This window comes from Schistocerca americana, chromosome 2 (assembly GCF_021461395.2).
Source record: "Schistocerca americana isolate TAMUIC-IGC-003095 chromosome 2, iqSchAmer2.1, whole genome shotgun sequence".
Taxonomy (NCBI): Eukaryota; Metazoa; Arthropoda; class Insecta; order Orthoptera; family Acrididae; genus Schistocerca; species Schistocerca americana.
The window spans coordinates 880,035,583-880,057,097 of NC_060120.1; the positions used below are offsets into that span (position 1 = coordinate 880,035,583).

The 21,515-nt window shown below is 40.9% G+C and overlaps 1 protein-coding gene across 4 annotated transcripts in view; it reads left to right on the plus strand.

Annotated features, from left to right (window-relative positions):
* LOC124595329 (gastrula zinc finger protein XlCGF7.1-like) overlaps window positions 1-21,515 on the plus strand; it is a 119,138-nt gene that overhangs the window by 21,837 nt on the left and 75,786 nt on the right. For all 4 annotated transcript variants that reach the window (XM_047134031.1, XM_047134032.1, XM_047134035.1 and 1 more), the window contains exon 2: window positions 2,288-2,414. In XM_047134031.1, coding sequence (XP_046989987.1) covers window positions 2,288-2,414 — 127 coding nt within the window. The remainder of the gene's footprint in view (window positions 1-2,287; window positions 2,415-21,515) is intronic.

Below are 21,515 nucleotides of genomic sequence, written 5' to 3' on the forward strand. Positions count from 1 at the left end.
ATTTATGTGCACACTGACAGGCTGCCTGGATCGGTGCATGTCAGGCATTGCAGCTCTACCACCCGTGAATGCATCTACCCACCGAGCAACTGTTCAGTACAGTAGAGCAGCATTTCCTATCGTTTCCACAAGCTCCTTGTGGCATTGTCACGCATTCCTTCCGCGGTGATATGCAATCTTTACATGAGAGTGCTCGTCAAGCTGGGTAACATCCATCCTGAATGACTGCTCAACTCTCACTGTGCTTTCTCTTCACGCTTCGTTCTCCTGGAAGGGACTGCCCTCTAGCATCACATCAAGTTACTGTGGATCCTTAGGGAAACTTCTGATGCCATAGAATGCATGTAGTTTGTTATATCCCCCCCCCCCCCCCAAAAAAAATAATAATAGTAATAATAATAATAATAATAATAATAATAATAATAATAATAATAAAAGAAAATCCGCAACCAGCTTTTGAGGCAGGTTCCGTATACCAAAACAAGAAAAAAAGCCTAGAAAACATGGGCTCCAAAATGCGCACTTTAAGACCTGTGAGCACTTGTTCATCTTCGCTAATGTGAAACGCACCTCTTGTACTGAAAAAGTGCTCATAGCTCTTGGAAGGTATGTGTTTTAGAGTCTACATTTTTTCTTGTTTTATTGTGAAGGACTGGTCCCTAAGACTCGTTGGTGTTTTTCGAAGACACCCTGTATATGTAATACTAGCTTAGCACCCACTTCTTTGCTCTCGTACACTGTATGGTGTACAAAATTTTTTTTTTTTTTTATTCTGTAGTCAAATTTTATGTTGTTCACAAATTACAACACATTCTAATTAAGGCCATATAAGCATGGTCTTCTCTGAATGTACTTCTGACCAAAAAGTGATTCTGGTAGTGGGAGTCCAAAGTCTTTGTTAATCGTGCCTTTTGCGCTCTTGTGGTGACATTTCCGTAGAAACTTTCCTCTCCTATTTCTTTATATCTAACCAAGAAATGAAACAGCAGTTTCCATAGATTTAACTATTAAAATTTTTTAATATAATGAAATATGTTCTTAAAATTTTCATCACATTAGGGGCTGAATTTCCAAAAACAGTGAAACACATTTTTTTAGATTTCTAATGGAGAAGCCAAATACAAATTTTCACAGATTTAGCTTCAAAAATGCTATCACAATGAAATGTTTTTGTAAAACTTTTTGCCCCCTATTTCACACCCTTAGGTTTGAATTTCCAAAAAGAGTGAAACACTTTTTTTTTATTTCTAATAGACAGGCTCAATACAAATTTTCATAAACTTAGTGTCAAAATACTTGTGCAGTGAAATATTTCCATATTGATTTTTATCCTCTATTTCACCACTTTAGGGGTTGATGTTCCCAAGAACACTCAAACAAATAGTTTTCTTCAATTTTCAACTCAGAACTCCAATACCAATTTTTATAGATATAGCTTTAAAAATGTTTCAATAGTACTTTAATAATAATTTATTTAAAAAAAACTTTCATTCACTATTTTACCCCATTAGTGGTTTAAATTCCAAAAATGCTGAAACATATATTTGTTTATTTGTGACTGAGAAACCAAATACCAATTTTCATAGTTCTAGCTTCAAAATTACTTTAGTAACGAGACATTTGGAAAAAAAACTTTCATACCCTGTTTCACCATCTTAGGGGTGACATTTCAAAAAATCCCTACCTAAAGTATAAGATCAATCGGTATAAGATCAATACCCTCTCCAAATTTCGGGTTTCTGTCCTTAGCGGTTTAGACTGTGCGATGATGAGTCAGTAAATCTTATTCTGGAAATCATTGTCATGTACACAAATTATATGATCTGAGTGGTGCAGTGTTTGTGGTTGTGGCCTGCAGTATGCAGTATCCCAGAACAACTTTAAAATGAAATGTATCAATCAGAAAACATTTCTATCTCAGTGTGAAACTCCAAACCCCATAATACGTTATATTAATAGTAAAAAATGTGACGGGAACACCTGTTGTAATTGGTTTCTTTTTAATCACTATATTTTCTGTAATATTGAAATCGTATTTTTTTCTGATTTCCTAGTCCTAGTTGTGGATGTAAATGTTTCCCATATTCAGTTAATTTTATGCATGACATGGACCCTTATCTATCTTTCTCATCTTATTACTTGTACTAGTGTGGTACAATACTTATTGTAAAATAGAATAAATCATACATGTTTTCTTGTCATAACAATTCCCGATTAGTTTTTTGATATTTTAACAAGTCCGTACTTCATTGATTTCTGGGATTATAATAAATTTTCTTTCTTGTAGATCAGGGAAGTCATGCAGAATAAACCAGGGCACAGCAAATGGTATATGTGACCCTAGACCTCAAGTAAATGAACAAGGTGGTAGAAATACCCCACAAATTAAAAGAGAAGAGATCTTCATCTCACAGGTAAGTTACGAGTTTTAATAATTTACATAACTGACATTTAAGCAGAACCTTTTTTCTTTAACTTTTAAAAAGCATTCTACATCTACATGGATACTCTGCAAATCACATAAGTGCCTAGCAGAGGGTTCATCGAACCACCTTCACAATTCTCTATTATTCAAATCTCGTATAGCACACGCAAAGAACAAATACCTATATCGTACTGTACGAGCTCTGATTTCCCTTATTTTGTTGTGGTGATAATTTCTCCCTATGTAGGTCAGTTTCAACAAAATATTTTCGCATTCGGAGGAAAAAGTTGGTGATTGGAATTTAGTGAGAAGATTCCATCGCAACGAAAAACGCATTTCTTTTAATGATGTCCAGCCCAAATCCTGTATCATTTCTGTGGCACTCTCCCATATTTTGCAATAATACAAAACGTGCTGCCCTTCCTTGAATTTTTTCGATGTACTCCGTCAGTCCTATCTGATAAGGATCCCACAACGTGCAGCAGTATTCTAAAAGAGGACAGACAAGTGTAGTGTAAGCAGTCTCCTTAGTAGATCTGTTACATTTTCTAAGTGCCCTGCCAATAAAATGCAGTTTTTGGTTTGCCTTCCTCACAACATTTTCTGTTTGTTCCTTCCAATTTAAGCTGTTCGTAATTTTAATACCTAGGTATTTAGTTGAATTTACGGCATTTAGATAAGACTGATTCACCGTATAACCGAAGCTTAATGGATTCCTTTTAGCACTCATGTGGATGACCTCACACTTCATTATTTAGGGTCAACTGCCAATTTTTGCACCATTTAGATATCTTTTCTAAATCGTTTTGCAGTTTGTTTTGATCTTCTGATGGCTTTATTAGTCGATAAGTGACAGCGTCATCTGCAAACAACCTAAGACGGCTGCTCAGGTTGTCTCCCAAATCGTTTATATACATAAGGAAAAGCAAATGGCCCTTACCACTACCTTGGGGAACGCCAGAAATCACTTCTGTTTTACTCGATAACTTTCCGTCAATTACTACAAACTGTGACCTCTCTGACAGGAAATCACAAATCCAGTCACATAACTGAGACAATATTCCATAAGCGTGCAATTTCACTACAAGCCACTTGTGTGGTACAGTGTTAAAAGCCTTCCAGAAATCGAGAATCGATCTGAAATCCGTTATCAGTAGCACTCAACAATCATGTGAATAAAGAGCTAGTTGTGTTTCACAGGAACGATGTTCTCTAAACCCATGTTGACTGTGTGACAATACACAGTTTTCTTTGAGGTAATTGATAATGTTTGAACACAATATATGTTCCAAAATCGCGCTGCATACCGACGTTAATGATACGGACCTGTAATTTAGTGGATTACTCCTACTACCTTTCTTGAATATTAGTGTGATCTGTGCAACTTTCCAGTCTTTGGCTACGGATCTTTTGTCGAGCAAACGGTTGTATATGATTGTCAAGTATGGAGCTAATGCATCAGCATACTCCTAAAGGAACCTAATTGGTATGCAACCTGGACCAGAAGACTTGCTTTTATTAAGTGATTTAAGTTGCTTCACTTCTCCGAGGATATTTACTTCTAGTTACTCATGTTGGCAGCTGTTCTCGATTCGAATTCTGGAATATTTACTTCGTTTTCTTTTGTGAAGGCATTTCAAAAGGCTGTGTTTAATAACTCTGCTATGGCAGCACTGTCTTCGATAGTATCTCCATTGCTATCACGCAGAGAAGGCATTGATTGTTTCTTGCCACTAACATACTTCACATACAACCAGAATCTCTTTGTATTTTCTGCCAGGTTTTGAGACAAAGTTTCATTGTAGAAGCTGTTATAAGCATCTCGCATTGAAGTCCGTGCTAAATTTCGAGATTCTGTAAAAGATTGCCAATCTTGGGGATTTTGCGTCAGTTTAAATTTGGCATGTTTGTTTCTTTGTTTCTGCAACAGTGTTCTAACCCGTTTTACATCTACATCTACATTTATACTCCGCAAGCCACCCAACGGTGTGTGGCAGAGGGCACTTTACGTGCCACTGTCATTACCTCCCTTTCCTGTTCCAGTCGCGTATGGTTCGCGGGAAGAACGACTGTCTGAAAGCCTCCGTGCGCGCTCTAATCTCTCTAATTTTACATTCGTGATCTCCTCGGGAGGTATAAGTAGGGGGAAGCAATATATTCGATACCTCATCCAGAAACGCACCCTCCCGAAACCTGGCGAGCAAGCTACACCGCGATGCAGAGCGCCTCTCTTGCAGAGTCTGCCACTTGAGTTTGTTAAACATCTCTGTAACGCTAACACGGTTACCAAATAACCCTGTGACGAAACGCGCCGCTCTTCTTTGGAGCTTCTCTATCTCCTCCGTCAACCCGATCTGGTACGGATCCCACACTGATGAGCAATACTCAAGTATAGGTCGAACGAGTGTTTTGTAAGCCACCTCCTTTGTTGATGGACTACATTTTCTAGGGACTCTCCTAATGAATCTCAACCTGGTACCCGCCTTACCAACAATTAATTTTATACGATCATTCCACTTCAAATCGTTCTGCACGCATACTCCCAGATATTTTACAGAAGTAACTGCTACCAGTGTTTGTTCCGCTATCATATAATCATACAATAAAGGATCCTTCTTTCTATGTATTCGCAATACATTACACAATGGTCCCATAACACTCCCCTGTGGCACGCCAGAGGTTACTTTAACGTCTGCAGACGTCTCTCCATTGATAACAACAAGCTGTGTTCTGTTTGCTAAAAACTCTTCAATTCAGCCACACAGCTGGTCTGATATTCCGTAGGCTCTTACTTTGTTTATCAGGCGACAGTACGGAACTGTATCGAACGCCTTCCGGAAGTCAAGAAAAATAGCATCTACCTGGGAGCCTGTATCTAATATTTTCTGGGTCTCATGAACAAATAAAGCGAGTTGGGTCTCAGACGATCGCTGTTTCCGGAATCCATGTTGATTCCTACATAGTAGATTCTGGGTTTCCAAAAACGACATGATACTCGAGCAAAAAACATGTTCTAAAATTCTACAACAGATCGATGTCAGAGATATAGGTCTATAGTTTTGCGCATCTGCTCGACGACCCTTCTTGAAGACTGGGACTACCTCTTTTCCAATTATTTGGAACCTTCCGTTCCTCTAGAGACTTGCAGTACACGGCTGTTAGAAGGGGGGCAAGTTCTTTTGCGTACTCTGTGTAGAATCCAATTGGTATCCCGTCAGGGCCAGTGGACTTTCCTCGGTTGAGTGATTCCAGTTGCTTTTCTATTCCTTGGACACTTATTTCGATGTCAGCCATTTTTTCGTTTGTGCGAGGATTTAGAGAAGGAACTGCAGTGCGGTCTTCCTCTGTGAAACAGCTTTGGAAAAAGGTTTTTAGTATTTCAGCTTTACACGTGTCATCCTCTGTTTCAATGCCGTCATCATCCCGGAGTGTCTGGATATGCTGTTTCGAGCCACTTACTGATTTAACGTAAGACCAGAACTTCCTAGGATTTTCTGTCAAGTCGGTACATAGAATTTTACTTTCGAATTCACTGAACGCTTCACGCGTAGCCCTCCTTACGTTAACTTTGACATCGTTTAACTTCTGTTTGTCTGAGAGGTTTTGGCTGCGTTTAAACTTAGAGTGAAGCTCTCTTTGCTTTCGCAGTAGTTTCCTAACTTTGTTGTTGTACCACAGTGGGTTTTTCCCGTTCCTCACAGTTTTACTCGGCACGTACCTGTCTAAAACGCATTTTACGATTGCCTTGAACTTTTTCCATGAACACTCAACATTGTCAGTGTCGGAACAGAAATTTTCGTTTTGATCTGTTAGGTAGTCTGAAATCTGCCTTCTATTACTCTTGCTAAACAGATAAACCTTCCTCCCTTTTTTTATATTCCTACTAACTTCCATATTCAGTGATGCTGCAACGGCCTTATGATCACTGATTCCCTGTTCTGTACATACAGAGTCGAAAAGTTCGGGTCTGTTTGTTATCAGTAGGTCCAAGATGTTATCTCCACGAGTTGGTTCTCTGTTTAATTGCCCGAGGTAATTTTCGGATAGTGCACTCAGTATATTGTCACTCGATGCTCTGTCCCTACCACCCGTCCTAAATATCTGAGTGTCCCAGTCTATATCTGGTAAATTGAAATCTCCACCTAAGACTATAACATGCTGAGAAAATGTATTTGAAATGTATTCCAAATTTTCTCTCAGTTGTTCTGCCACTAATGCTGCTGAGTCGGGAGGTCGGTAAAAGGAGCCAATTATTAACCTAGCTCGGTTGTTGAGTGTAACCTCCACCCATAATAATTCACAGGAACTATCCACTTCTATTTCACTACAGGATAAACTACTACTAACAGCGACGAACACTCCACCACCGGTTGCATGCAATCTATGCTTTCTAAACACTGTAAAAATTTCGGCAGAATTTATCTCTGGCTTCAACCAGCTTTCTGTACCTATAACGATTTCGGCTTCGGTGCTTTCTATCAGCGCTTGAAGTTCCGGTACTTTACCAACGCAGCTTCGACGGTTTACAATTACAATACCGATTGCTGCTTGCTCCTCGCATGTCCTGACTTTGCCATGCACCCGTTGAGGCTGTTGCCCTTTCTGTACTTGCCCAAGGCCATCTAACCTAAAAAACCGCCCAGCCCACGCCACACAACCCCTGCTACCCGTGTAGCTGCTTGTTGCGTGTAGTGGACTCCTGACCTATCCAGCGGAACCCGAAACCCCACCACCCTATGGCGCAAGTTGAGGAATCTGCAGCCCACACGGTCGCAGAACCGTCTCAGCCTCTGATTCAGACCCTCCACTCGGCTCTGTACCAAAAGTCCGCAGTCAGTCCTGTCGACGATGCTGCAGATGGTAAGCTCTGCTTTCATCCCGCTAGCGGGACTGGCAGTCTTCACCAAATCAGATAGCCGCCGGAAGCCAGAGAGGATTTCCTCGGATCCATAGCGACACACATCATTGGTGCTGACATGAGCAACCACCTGCAGATGGGTGCACCCTGTACCCTTCATGGCATCCGGAAGGACCCTTTCCACATCTGGAATGACTCCCCCCGGTATGCACACGGAGTGCACATTGGTTTTCTTCCCCTCTCTTGCTGCCATATCCCTAAGGGGCCCCATTACGTGCCTGATGTTGGAGCTCCCAACTACCAGTGTACCAAGGAGGATCAGCTCCATAGTTTGTTAATCTCTCAATTGCTGCCGATACTATTTCTTTGAATTCAAGCTACATCTGGTCTATACTTGCATTATTAATTTGGAATGAGTGGAGATTGTCTCTCAGGAAGGCCTCAAGTGAATTTTTATCTGCTTTTTGGAATGGGTATATTTTTCATTTATTTTTGGAAGATTTTGGGATCTCGCTACGACAACCCTGTGTTCACCAATCCCTGTATCAGTTTTGATGCTCATTGTTAACTCAGGATTATTTGTTGCTAAGAGGTCAAGCGTGTTTTCACAACTGTTTACTATTCGTGTGGGCTCATGAACTAACTGCCCAAAATAATTTTCAGAGAATGCGTTTAGCACAACTTCGGATGATATTTTATGCGTACCTCCGGAATTAAACATGTATTTTCACCATCATATCGAGGGTAGATTAGTCACCACCAGCTATAATCATATGAGTCGTGTACATGTTTGAAATCAGACTCAAGCTTTCTTTGAACCTTTCAGTAACTATATCATCTGAATTGGGATGTTGGTAAAAGGATCCAATTATTATTTTATTCCGGTTGCCAGCAGTGACCTCTGCCCATACTAACTGACGGGAACTATCTATTTCAATTTCGTGACAAGCTAAGCTACTTCTAACAGCAACAAACACACCACAGCTAACTGTGTCTAGCCTAAACTTTCGGAACACAAGTTAGGTTCTTTAAAAATTTCGGCTGAACTTATCTCCAGCTTTAGCCAGCTTTCAGTGCCCATAACGATTTGAGCATCAGTGCTTTCTATTAGCGCTTGGAGCTCTGGTACTTTCCCAACACAGCTACAACAATTTTGCAACTGTTATACCAATGGTTCCTGTATCTACGTTCTTCCTGTGTTCGGCCTGCACCCTATGTGACTGAAGCCCTTCTTGTTTTTTCCCAAGACCATATAACCTAAAAAACCACCCAGTCCACGCTACACAGCCCCTGCTACCAGTGTAGCCGCCTCCTGCATATAGTGGACACCTGACACATTCAGTGGAACCCGAAACCCAGCCACCCTTTGGCACAAGTCAAGGAATCTGCAGCCTACATGGTCGCAGAACCGTCTGAGCCTCTGATTTGGACCCTCCACTCGGCTCTGTACCAGAGGTCCGCAATCGGTCCTGTCGACTATGCTGCAAATGGTCAGCTCTGCTTTCATCTTGCAAGAAAGACTGGCAGCCTTTACCACTTATGTTAGCTGCTCAGAACCAGAGAGAATCTATTCTGATCCAAAGTGACACAAATCATTGGTACTGACGTGAGCAACCACGTGCAGTTGGCTGCACCCTGTGCTCTTCATGGCATCCGGGAGGACCCTTTCCACATCTGGAATGACTCCATCTGGTATGCACACAGAGTGCACATTGGTTTTCTTTCCTTTCTTGGCAGCCATGTCCCCATAACACACCTAACATTGGAGCTCCCAACTACCAGTAACTCCACCCTCTGTGATTGCCCGAATCTTGCAGGGTGAGTGGCTTCCTCTGAAACAGGAAAGACGACAGCATCTGGCTCAGCGACAGTGTCAGCCATAGACAGCACCTGGAATCTGTTTGTCAGGCAAACAGGGGAGGCCTTACGTGCGGCTGCCTGGGAAGTCTTTTGCCACCTCCTTCACCCTGGGGCAACCTCCCACTCAACCACAGGTGAGGAGTCAACCTCAGTGCGAGCAGTAACTGGGCTGGCCACTGGTGAGGACCAATCGGAGGACTCTGATGTGCTGGATGACCGTCGGATCCCCACGGCTGGCCGACAACAGTGGTGCCCATCCACTGCAGCTTCAAGCTGTGTAACCGAAGCCATCACAGCCTGAAGCTGAGAGCGAAGTGTCACCAACTCGGCTCGCATCCGCACATAACAAATGCAGTCCCTGTCCATACCAAAGACCGTGGAAAACTAAACTATGCAGATAAAGGGACTATCGGCACGTGCTGCACAACTCTAATGTAGACCCTAATGAAAATGCAGGAACTGTGTCTAATAATACACAGATATTCAAAAACCTAATTACTGAAGCATTCAAGTGAAACTAGATAATTTGCCCCTGATTAGGAACTTGTGATGTTGCAAAATCGGCTTACTTTCCAATGCAAACAAAAATGTGAGAACTGTGGCTATTAGATATTAAATTTACACGTAGAAACTCAAGGTACTAAACTATTAAAGCATACAGATAATATTATAAAATTCTCTTCTGGTTAGGAACTCTTTAATGTCACAAAAGCAGTTACTTCCCTGTTCCTGCTTGTGTCTCGATCAGTTACTGCTGCCTGACTGACTTGGTGACTAACGCCAATGAACCTGTGGAAAACACTGACAAGACCAAAGAACAAGGAAATTAGACGTTTAAGATATCAGGGAATAACTTCCTTGGAGCTAGAGGGAGCTATAGAGGGTAAAAACACTAAAGAAAGGAGGAGATCGGATAGATACTACAAATAATTGATGACGTAGGTTGCAAGTGTTTTGAGATCAAGAGGTTGGCACAGTAGAGGAATCCATGGTAGGCTGCATTGATAATAGGACAGAGCATATTGTACAACATGTTGGAGGACATGGTATTTTTACAACAACCGAGCAAATGTGGGTTTCTATAGGTTTCAGTTACAGAATTTCATTATTACCAAACTTGAAATCTCTTTCCTAACACTTACTTGGGTCTGGAAGATAACCTGGGCATGATTAGAGAAGTTTCGGTTGTCATCATCCTTGCTATGTTTTTCTCCCACAATTACCTCTGTTGTATTCGTAGCTTTCATGTGTTTTGTATCTCTTTATTATTTGTCTGTTTGTTTCCACCGTTTGTTTTGGTTTTGGTCTCTATATTCCCTTTCTGTTTTTTTATTTTGAACTTTTTATCTTGGCCATCATTTCAGTTCCCTATAAACAGGTTTCGTGCTAGTCTAGCATGTGGAAGACTCTCATCTCTACAAAATTGTTGCAGCCTACATCCATTTGAACCAGTTTAGTTCCTTTTTACTGTCTTCTGGCTGTAGTCTTCCTCTTCATTTTTGAACCTCCATCACCAAATTTATGATTCCTTGAGATATCAGGATGTGTACTATCATCTGATTCCTTCTTTGAGTCAAGCTGTGCTACAAATTTCATTTTTCCTAAACTTTAATCTGTACTTCTCCATTAGTGATCTGATATATCAATGTAACCTTCAGCATTCTTCTATAGCATCACATTTCAAAAGCTTCTATTCTCTTATTGTCTAAACTGTTTATCAGATATGTTTCACTTGCTTATAAAGCTTCACTACAGACAAGTACTTTCAGGAAACAGTCTGCATTTTGTCTGCTTCACTTCTCCGATTGTCAGTTATAGCCCAAATAACCTGACTACTGATTTGATTTGATATGAATAGAGACATAAAAAACAGTGGCCATAGCACACTATTGCCCGCATCAAAACCCGGCTTATAGTGCGATTTCATTCCTTATAGTAAAGCCAGTCAGTAGGAGGTTGTTTACTAGTTCTTAATTAGACACAATTTCTTCAGGACTTGATGCAAATATTTTGGAGGATTGTGTGCTTCGCATTGGAGGATTGTGTGGTGTGGTTTTGTCACCTTTCCCATACATCTTACACATAGGGGCTTTTTTTCTATACCCAAGTGTGTGTGTGTGTTTGTGTGTGTGTGTTTGTTTCTTTCTTAAAGTTCCCATGGCTTGTCATTAATGCTACCATAAGTTTAGTCTGTCTCCTGTGTGATTCAAGAATTACAAAACTTTTTAAAAAAACATGGTCTATATTCAACATGCTGCCTTGTGATCTAGTTTCATAGTTTTGATTTAATCATTGCCTATGTGATGGTTAGGACAGGTTCCAGTCCAAAAAACAGCTGTGGCACCCACCCTGGACAGTGTATCAGCTTGTTCATTGCCACAGATTCCGGATTGGTCAGATACTGACAGCAGACTTACCCTGTTGCTTTCTCTTAGTCTCACAAGGACTTTATGGCGTTCTGCAATGATCTTTGTTCTTGGTGTAAGGGTAGATAAAAATATCAGAGCTGCTTCGCTGTCTGAATAAATGTAAATGCTACAATCTGGGTATTTCCCCCTGGAGTACCATGGCCAGCTTCTGTAGAGAGACTGCGCTTTAGTCTAAGCTATATCCCATATAACCTGGAACCAGTACCTTCATCTGTTTTCAAACTGTTAGTAAACCAGGCTATGTCCCCTCCACTGTGTCATGGTTCGTTCTTCCACTGCTCCCTACCCTAATTGTTACATTGATATGTAAGCAGCTGGAAGTTATTGTATAGTCAACCAGCATTTCCCCAACCATTCCTCTATTTATCCTCCATTGGTGTGGGATTCAGGAGATCCTAAAGGTATCAAGTCATTTCCAGTTTTTACCGTGCATATTCTTTCTGCTGCCTATATTTTAACCAACAGATGTAATAGGAATAATAGTTTTGCATACTTGATTGCAAGGTTGTGTTTGGTAAGGACCCCCTGATATTTTGCCCTTTGGCCTTTCCTTCTTCTAGGTTGAACTGTCTTCTTTGCAAGTCCAGGTTATTGTTCCACCAAGGCATATTGCTGTCTGTGCACTTCTTGGTGATTTGGCAGTTTTCTAAATGAGAGGCCATAATGGCAGAAGTCACTGCATCTGACATTTCCTGAAACCCTACTGGATTCCTTATCAAAGTTCTGATTTCAGGTAAGTGTGAGTTAAGGTCTATCTTATGAGTCCCATTCTGTTTTCCTAGGATTCCTGTAGACCATTGTCTGTTTAGCAGCCATTTTGACCCCAAACATAATATACATGTTGTCAGGTAAGAATGCCTCCAATTCCACATGCCATTTCTTGACATAGCTGCCCATTACAATGGACACAAAAGTTATGTCAGTTACTTCCTGCCTTCTTTCTTATCATCCTGAATGTAGCTTCCCTGCCTCGGTTCAGAACTTCTAGGTTGCTTTTGTGTAAACATTCAAGTAGGTACTCACCACTGCTGTTGGTGTAGCTGTTGCTCACACAATTCAATTTCCCACGTGCTTTCTGTCTCGCGCAGTTCATCCTGATGCTCACAAGTCCCTGGAACAAAACTCAGCCATCAGGAAAAATGAAATTCCATTGTTTTCATAAAAGCATGTTCTGGAGTTCTTCAGTTTTACCCTAGTATAAATCACTACCTCCAGTTCCTCAGATACCTCAAATGTCGCCCTTACATAAATATGGTTCCTGGATCAGGGCCACATTCATCTTCTGTCTTCCCAGAAGATGACATGGGGTGGCAGTTGCTCCTTTACTGTGTTGCAGAATTATGTGCAACACTTGCAGTCTCCATGTTACTGCCATGGTCAATTCCATTGTCTGTGATTACCCTGATGGTTACTTGTGAGAACCCTGTGTACAATCTCCAGTCATGTTCCTGCATTGTCCTCAGGGATTTTTCACAAACTTCCATCACAACGGTTTGGCCATTCGTTACAACCTTTCAAGAGATTACCCTCCAGTCCTCTGTTGTGACCTCCTGGTTCTTTGGCCTTATTTTCTCAAACAGAGTCTTTTGAGGTTTTGATACCCAAGGAGGTTTTGGTACTTAAATTGATACCTATGATCCAGTCTTGAAGAGCTCAGATGCTGTTTTGAACAGCAGCTTTGTCTCCTCCCACAGTGGTATCTTGGGCACCCTCTCCTTCAGCCAATCCTCTGTTCACATCCCCTCACAGACAAAGATAAAAGCATCTTTATCCAGATAGACTATGCTGAATTCGGTTGCTGGACTAGTGTCCTGCCCCCAGTCTTCCCAATTAGAGCCACATGAACAAGCTCGATCTGCTGCAGGCTGATGTTGACCAATGGATATCCCTGTTGGGTAACTGCCATCCTAAGAACAGGGACTGCAATAATATAGGCCTGTTTCCCTACTACCTTCCCTGCCTCAGCTTTATCTAGCTGTGATCATCCTGACAAATTGGAGTATTAGACTCCTCCATTGTTCTCTTGTTTCGTGTGTTGGAAGTAGAAGTGATCTGTTTACCCCCTTCACTCTGAGACAGTCTTTTTTTGGAAGTCTTTTGTTGAAGATCTTTTAGTTTGGGAAGTTTTCTCTTATGAGCCCCAGACAAGGATTTAATCATCGCCAGTTTCAGCATATCTGTGGCAGTTTCCACATCTTGCACTAGTCTATTACATAATCCAGTTGCGGAAACAGTTTTCATGAATTCCAACTTCAAGTGTTTGCGGCATCATGATGTCCCTCAGTTTTTGTTTTTTTCTTGTTCCGTGTTCTCCACTTCGATCTCACAAGAACTGTGGCTACATTCAGTCGACGTCATAGAACCCCACACAGTGCGAGTCTAATTACTCAGGAAGGTCGTCCAATATTCTTGAGACTCTGTTAATGATATATGTCCTACATGCCATGCACCCATTGATATGGATTGCATCACTCCTAGGATTGGGTATCTGCATTTACATATATACTTCACAAGCCAGTGTACTGTGCATGGCAGATGGTACCACACATCACTATTAGTCATTTCCTTTCCTGTTTCATTCACAGATAGAGCGAGGGGAAAAAACAACTGTCTATAAGGCTCTGTATGAGTGCTAAATTTCTTCATCTTATTTTTGTGGTCCTTATAGGAAATGTTCATTGGCAGCAGCAGAATTGATCTGCAATCATCTCAAATGCCAGTTCTCTAAATTTGTGCAATAATGCCTCATATAAAGAACATTGTCTTCCCTCCAGGGATTCCCATTTGAGTTCATGAAGCATCTCCATAATACACACATCAAAAACATTTTGCATCACCTCAGTTCCGAGAGTTCCAGAACCTGTACAGAAAATTGGAATAGAGATCATCATAAACATATTTTCGGCCTTTTTATATCTCATAAAAACCAGACATTGCACATTGTATCACCATACAGCGAGACTTTCAGAGGTGATTGTGCAGATTGTTGTACACACCAGTACCTATAATACCCAGTAGCACATCCTCTTCCATCGATGCAGGCCTGTATTCGTCATGGCATATTATCCACAAGTTCATCAAGGCACTGTTGGTCCAGATTGCCCCACTCCTCAACAGTGATTCAGTGTAGATCCCTCAGAGTGGTTGGTGGGTCATGTCATTCATAAACAGCTCTTTTCAATCTATCCCAGGCATGTTCGATAGGGTTCAGGTCTGGAGAAGATGCTGGCCACTCGAGTTGAGCGATGTCGATATCCTGAAGGAAGTGCTTCACAAGATGTGCATGATGACAGAGTGAATTGTCGTCCATGAAGATGAAGATGAATGCCTCGCCAATATGGTTGCACTATCGCTCGGAGGATGGCATTTGGTATCGTGCAACCGTTATGGCACCTTCCATGACCACCAGCAGCGTACGTCGGTCCAACATAATGGCACCCCAAAACTGCAGGGAACCTTCACCTTGCTGCACTTGCTGGACAGTGCGTCTAAGGCGTTCAGCCTGACTGGGTTGCCTCCAAACACGTCTCTGACGATTGTCTGGTTGAAGGTAGATGCGACACTGATCGGTGAAGAGAACGTGAGACACTGATCGGTGAAGAGAACGTGAGACACTGATCGGTGAAGAGAACGTGATACCAGTCCTGAGCAGTTCATTCAACATGTTGTTGGGCGCATCTGTACCACACTGCATGGTGTCGTGGTTACAAAGATGGACCTCACCATGGACGTCGGGAGTGAAGTTGCACATCATGCAGCCTATTGCGCACAGTTTAAGTCATAACACGATGTCCTTGCTCTGGATTGAATAACACCAGGGGTAGGATACAACCCTGGTTCATTCCCATCTCAAGTGCTCACTCTCATGACCTTAAACTCTCATAACTGCTATCTGGTTTTTGTTCAAGTTGTGAATAACCTTTAGCTCCCTATATTTTATCCCTGCTATCTTCAGAATTTTGAAGAGCATGTTCTAGTTAACATTGTGAAAAGCTTTCTCTAAATCTACAAATGCCTTTCTTTGACTTATCTTGTAAGAGAAATCGTATGGTCAGCCATGCCTAATGTGACCCTGCATTGCTCTGGAAACAAAACTGATCTTATCTGAAGTAGGTGGGTACTATAGTCCGATTAATATTACTTGACAGTTGAGACTTCACATGTTTGACCTGGTTTCCTCCAATCAGAGCACTCACCATCATGCCCAGATTGTTTAGCGTTGTCATACTACCACAACAACCAGTCAGATCACTTTCACTTCCTTGTCAGGCTTTCTTTCATGATGTTTTTGGGTCCTGAATACTAGGTCTGGATCTTCTATTTTGTATTTTATCACACATGGTAACCACACCAAAAACAACATGTATTCATAACAGTGGTAATGAAATACACACATTTTGTACACAACACTAAGCAAATATTACTGGATCCTTTCCCCCAACACTTGATTCAGTGTCACGTATACAGTTATTATAATCACAGAGATCGGCATACATTAGGTAAGCTTCGTACAACATGCATAAAGCTGACTTTTTGAAGGCTCAATTCATTGTTGCGACTGGTTGACCAGAGTTGCAAATACAGTATAATGCCACAACACAGCATACTGAAGTAACGCACTGGTCGGTGCATAAACTTGATTTGCAGAAGGTTGTAGGTTCGAATCTTGTCGACTGCATCAGATCTTATTTTTTCCCAAACCAGATCAAAAGACTTATTTTTATTCATTTACCTGTTTTAAATGTAATGTTTTATTTCTAAAACTTTCCTGTGTCATTTTTGTCATCATATTGTGTTTTTCATTTTCACTTTTCTTCCTATCAGTCTTTATTTACTTGGACTCTGTCTGTGTTACCTAATATAATATGCAACCAAGTGCCAAGATGGACTTCTCATTGGTTAGTAATGCAGTACTTCATGTAGCCAGTGTGAGGATAGTTTCAGGTAATCAGTGATAGTGAGAAGTTACAGTTTGCTTCAGCACTGAAACTTAAATTTTTTGTCTTTAGTTTGCTGGTAGAGCTTAGCTTTAATTGCCATGCACAAAACAGTCATGATTTTAGTTCTGCCATAAATTGTTGTCCGCTGTTTTCTTGAATTCATTGCGTATCTCAAGCTTGTGGCTAGATTAGAACTTAGAATTTAAATTTGGGGCTACAAAAGGCATTGTTGGCTGCAGCTCAGTCACTTAAAAGCAGCTGCCGACAGAGCATCTCGCATTTCCAACATACCTCATGGGAGGCCACTTCCAACATTGGCCAGAAATACACATTAACAGCATTTGTGATCTGCCATGTTTTCATGTGTCACCTATGACCAAGCAAGAGCCAGCACCCAATATGGCAACATTATAGTATCAAGTGACATCTTTCACCTATCAAGTAATTTTAATTGGCTTAGGGTCATTCCATTTTGTGTGGTGTGATTCGTGTTAGTATTTGCAGCCACAACTTCTTAAACAGATGTTTCAGTAATATTCATTCTTGTCACCATATATCTTCACAGGAATTGGAATTCTGACAGTCTTCTTGAAGGCTGAAGGTATTTGGTCTGTCTCTTGAGAGTACTTATGTCATGGTATGTTCTCAAAAGGCTCTCAATAATTCAGAGATGTATACTCAAGTGGCTTAGTTTTGATTTAAATCTCTCAATGTTCTGTCACATTTTTCTTGCAGTGTTATATCTCTCATCATATCTTCATCTACTTCCATTTTTCATAATATTGTCTTCAGATTAATTTCCTTTTTATAGCCCGTTATATATTCATTCTACCTTTCAGCCTTCCCTTCTTTGTTTGGTTCTAGCTTGGCAAGTTAGATCTTGATATTCATACAGCTGCCTATCTTTTCTCCAAATGTTTCTATAATTTTTCTATATGTGGCTTCAATCTTTTTATGTAAATTCTATGCTTCATATGCTTTGCTTTTCTCATATAACCATTCTTGTTTTTCATGTTGTGCTTTCTGTCAATCTGACTTTGTAGATGTCTTTTTTTTTCTTTTGCCTCCTCCATTTGCTGCATTTTTTATATGTATTCTCCTTTTGTCTGTTAAATACCATACACAAACATTAAAAAAAAATCACCCTGGTTCCCATAACTCCTGAAGATAGACGTTGCCTGTGGACATTGTATCACAGACACAGTCCCTTTGACTGTTCAGAGATGTCACTAAACCCACCCAATGATGTAAACAACCATGCATGAGTAGCACATATTAGACAGAGGGGATCCGACAGCCGATCAGTTCCAGCCATCCCACCAGGAAGGAGGTGAGCGGCACGTTTTGTCTGTAGTTAAACCATGCCTTGACAGTCAATACCATGGTTCAATCACATCCACGTTGTTCCTTTGTGCCAGGAAGGGCTCTCAATTAGGGAAATGTCCAAGTGTCTCGGAGTGAACCAAAGCGATGTTGTTTTTGACATGGAGGAGATACAGAGAGACAGGAACTGTCGAAGGCATGCCTCGCTTAGGACGCTCAAGGGCTACTACTGCAGTGGATGACTGCTACCTACAGATTATGACTTGGAGGAACCCTAACAGCAACACCACCATATTGAATAATCCTTTTCATGCAGCCACAGGAGGGCGTGTTACAGTTCAAACTGTATGCAATAGGCCGCATAATGTACGACTTCACTCCCGATGTCCATGGTGAGATCCATCTTTGCAACCACGACACCATGCAGTGCAGTACAGATGGGCCCAACAACATGTCAAATGGACTGCTCAGGATTGGCATCACGTTCTCTTCACCGATGAGTGTCGCATATGCCTTCAACCAGACAATCATTGGAGATGTGTTTGGATGCAACCCAGTTAGGCTGAACGCCTTAGACACTCTGTCCAGGGAGTGCAGCAAGGTAGAGGTTCCCTGCTGTTTTGGGGTGACATTATGTGGGGCTGACATACGCCACTGGTGGTCATGGAAGGCGCCGTAACAGCTGTATGATACGTGAATGCCATCCTCCAGCCGATAGTGCAACCATATTGGCAGCATATTGGCGAGCCATTTGTCTTCAAGGACGACAATTCGCGCCCCCATTGTGCACATCTTGTAAATGACATTGCTAGACTAGAGTAACCAGCATGTTCTCCAGACATGAATCCTATCGAATATGCCTGGGATAGATTGAAAAGGGTTGTTTATGGGCGACATGACCCACCAACCAATCTGAGGGATCTACGCCGATTTGCCGTTGAGGAGTGGGACAATCTGGACCAACAGTGCCTTGATGAACTTGTGGATAGTATGCCGTGACGAATACAGGCATGCAACAGTGCAAGAGGAATTGCTACTGGGTATTAGAGGTACTGGTGTGCACAGCAGTCTGGACAGCCACCTCTAAAGGTCTCGCTGCATCGTGATACAACATCTAATGTATGGTTTTCACTAGCAATAAAAAGGGCAGAAATGATGTTAATGTTGGTCTCTCTTCCAATTTTCTGTACAGGTTCTGGAACTCTTGGAACTGAGGTGATACAAAACTTTTTTTGATGTGTGTATTGTGTGTCATCCAAGGATTTCTGCTGGGCCTCGTTTCTTTGCCCATTTGATTCTTCACAGCCTTCACCATTTCATCTATCAAAGATCTCCTTCCATCTTCTGCTTTACTCCTTTTCCCTATTTCAGTCTCTAAGTCAAAGGGTGGGTTCCATCTCAATACTCCATCTTTGCGCAATTTCTTTTGTTGTTATCTGCAGCTCAAAGTCAATAAATTACTATCAGAATCCACCTCTCCGCTGGAAGTAATTTTTAGTTTAAAATCAGGGTTTGAAATCTTTGTCTCACCATTATATAATTAATCTGAAAACCTCTGATGTCTCCAGGTCTCTTCCATGAATGTAGCGCCGGCCGGAGTGGCCATGCGGTTCTAGGCGCTACGGTGTGGAACCGAGCGGCCGCTATGGTCACAGGTTCGAATCCTGCCTCAGGCATGGATGTGTGTGATGTCCTTAGGTTAGTTAGGTTTAATTAGTTTTAAGTTCTAGGCGACTGATGACCTCAGAAGTTAAGTCGCATAGTGCTCAGAGCCATTTGAACCATGAATGTAGCATTCTTTAATAATTCTTAAACCAAGGGTTAGTAATGATCAAATTATGCTCTGAGCAAAATCCTACCAGGCTGCTTTCTCTTTTGTTCCATTCCCCCAGTCCACATTCTCTGGGGAATGGGGACAAGAGAATTGAGGAGGAGTGTCTGCACCCCCACCCTCAGATTTTTTTTTTAATTGACAATAAAAAAATCTTAATTTCAAGCCTAATTGTAACATTTGAAAATTTAAGATTATGCCTTCACCCCATAGTAAGGGAGACAAGAAAGAGTGCTGGATATTTAAAAATTGGATCTCAGTTACATTTTTCAAAATATAAAATAGACATTGTTTTAAAGCAAAATGTTAATGCAGTATGAAATAAGATAAGTTTTCAAAGGATAAGACACTTAAAAGCATTGCATAATTTGTAAGCACAGTTAAAGCAGTTTTCAGAGAAGTAAAAGCTTAACTTCAGCCTTGACTCTTGTATTAATAAAAGATATCTTCAGAACTGTTAGTGATGCAAAGAATATCCAGACTATGTTAAAGGGAGAAAGTGTAACAAGCAAACCAAATGAGAGTACAAAGCAACACTTTAAACAGAAACATATTGTATTTGCTAATGATGATCAAAATACTTTTGACATAATTGTGAAGATACAAAAAAATTGTGTAATAAAAATTATCCTGGCAGAGTATTCATGACGTTTAAAGAAACAATTACACTAAACTTTACATTTGTTTACCTATGCCCAAAAGGGCCTTAAAAACTGCAAGAGTTAGTTTAAATACTACTCAGTTGCTTTACACTCAATAGTGACATCACAGCGTTAATGTCAGTTCTCCAAATCGCAATGTAACAACGAGTTTACATACCCACAGTGTTAGGTGTATGTTATACAGTTTGTGCTAAACAGATGGTAGAATGGTATTGCATTGCTTCTGAAACAGTACTGGTTCAAAAAATTATCAAACAAAAAATATTTTGTTGTCAAACTGCTAAAATAAACCAAGCAGCAAATTCTGTAATTTTAGCAGAGGCTTCCATAATAATAGCCTAGAATTCATGATATTTATGGACAAATCATAATACTAGGTTGGTGCATAATTTTTAGCATTTTTGTTTTGCGTGTTGATGTTTCAGTTGCTACGGGTTTATTTATCAATTTTTATTTTTTATTTGTAATATGCTTTTGCTGTTTGAGTTTACATGTTGTCATTTTGTCATTAGGAGATAGTGCATGGAGCTGTAGGTGCTGGAAAATGGAGTGCCAAGTGGAGAAATCAAAACATTTACAACGTATTCTTCTGTTTGAGTCCAGTAGAGGATTACAGCTGCAGAGGCAGCCAGAAACATTGAAACCATGTTTGGGGATAATGCCATTAGACAGAACACAGCAGGGAAATGGCTTTCTCATTTTAAGGAGGGACCATTTAATTTTATTACTCCACCCTGATCCACATCGTTGTGCTTGAGAACTGACAAATGTGGTGGACTGTGATCATTCCAGCATTGTGTGACATCTCCATGCAATGGAGAAGGTTCAAAGATCATATGTACAGGTACTGCATGCCCTAAGCCAAAATCACAGAAACCAGTGGGTGGCCATATGTTCGTTCATCTGTACTGTTTCGTCATCAATTGTCTCATGAACAACACTGACCATTCCTATCCTGCATCATTACTGGTGATGAGAAATGGTGTCTTTATGCTAACATATGGAAAAGAAAGGGATGGTTGGGACCAAAGAAAGCAGCAACTCCCTGTAAAAAGACCTATGTGCATCCACAAAAGATAATTAAAAAGAAAGAAATGGTTGAGCCCAAACAAAGCAGCAATTCCCTGTACAAACATCTGTGTGCATCTGCGTGCGTCTGCAGAAGGTAATGTTATGATGTATCTGGC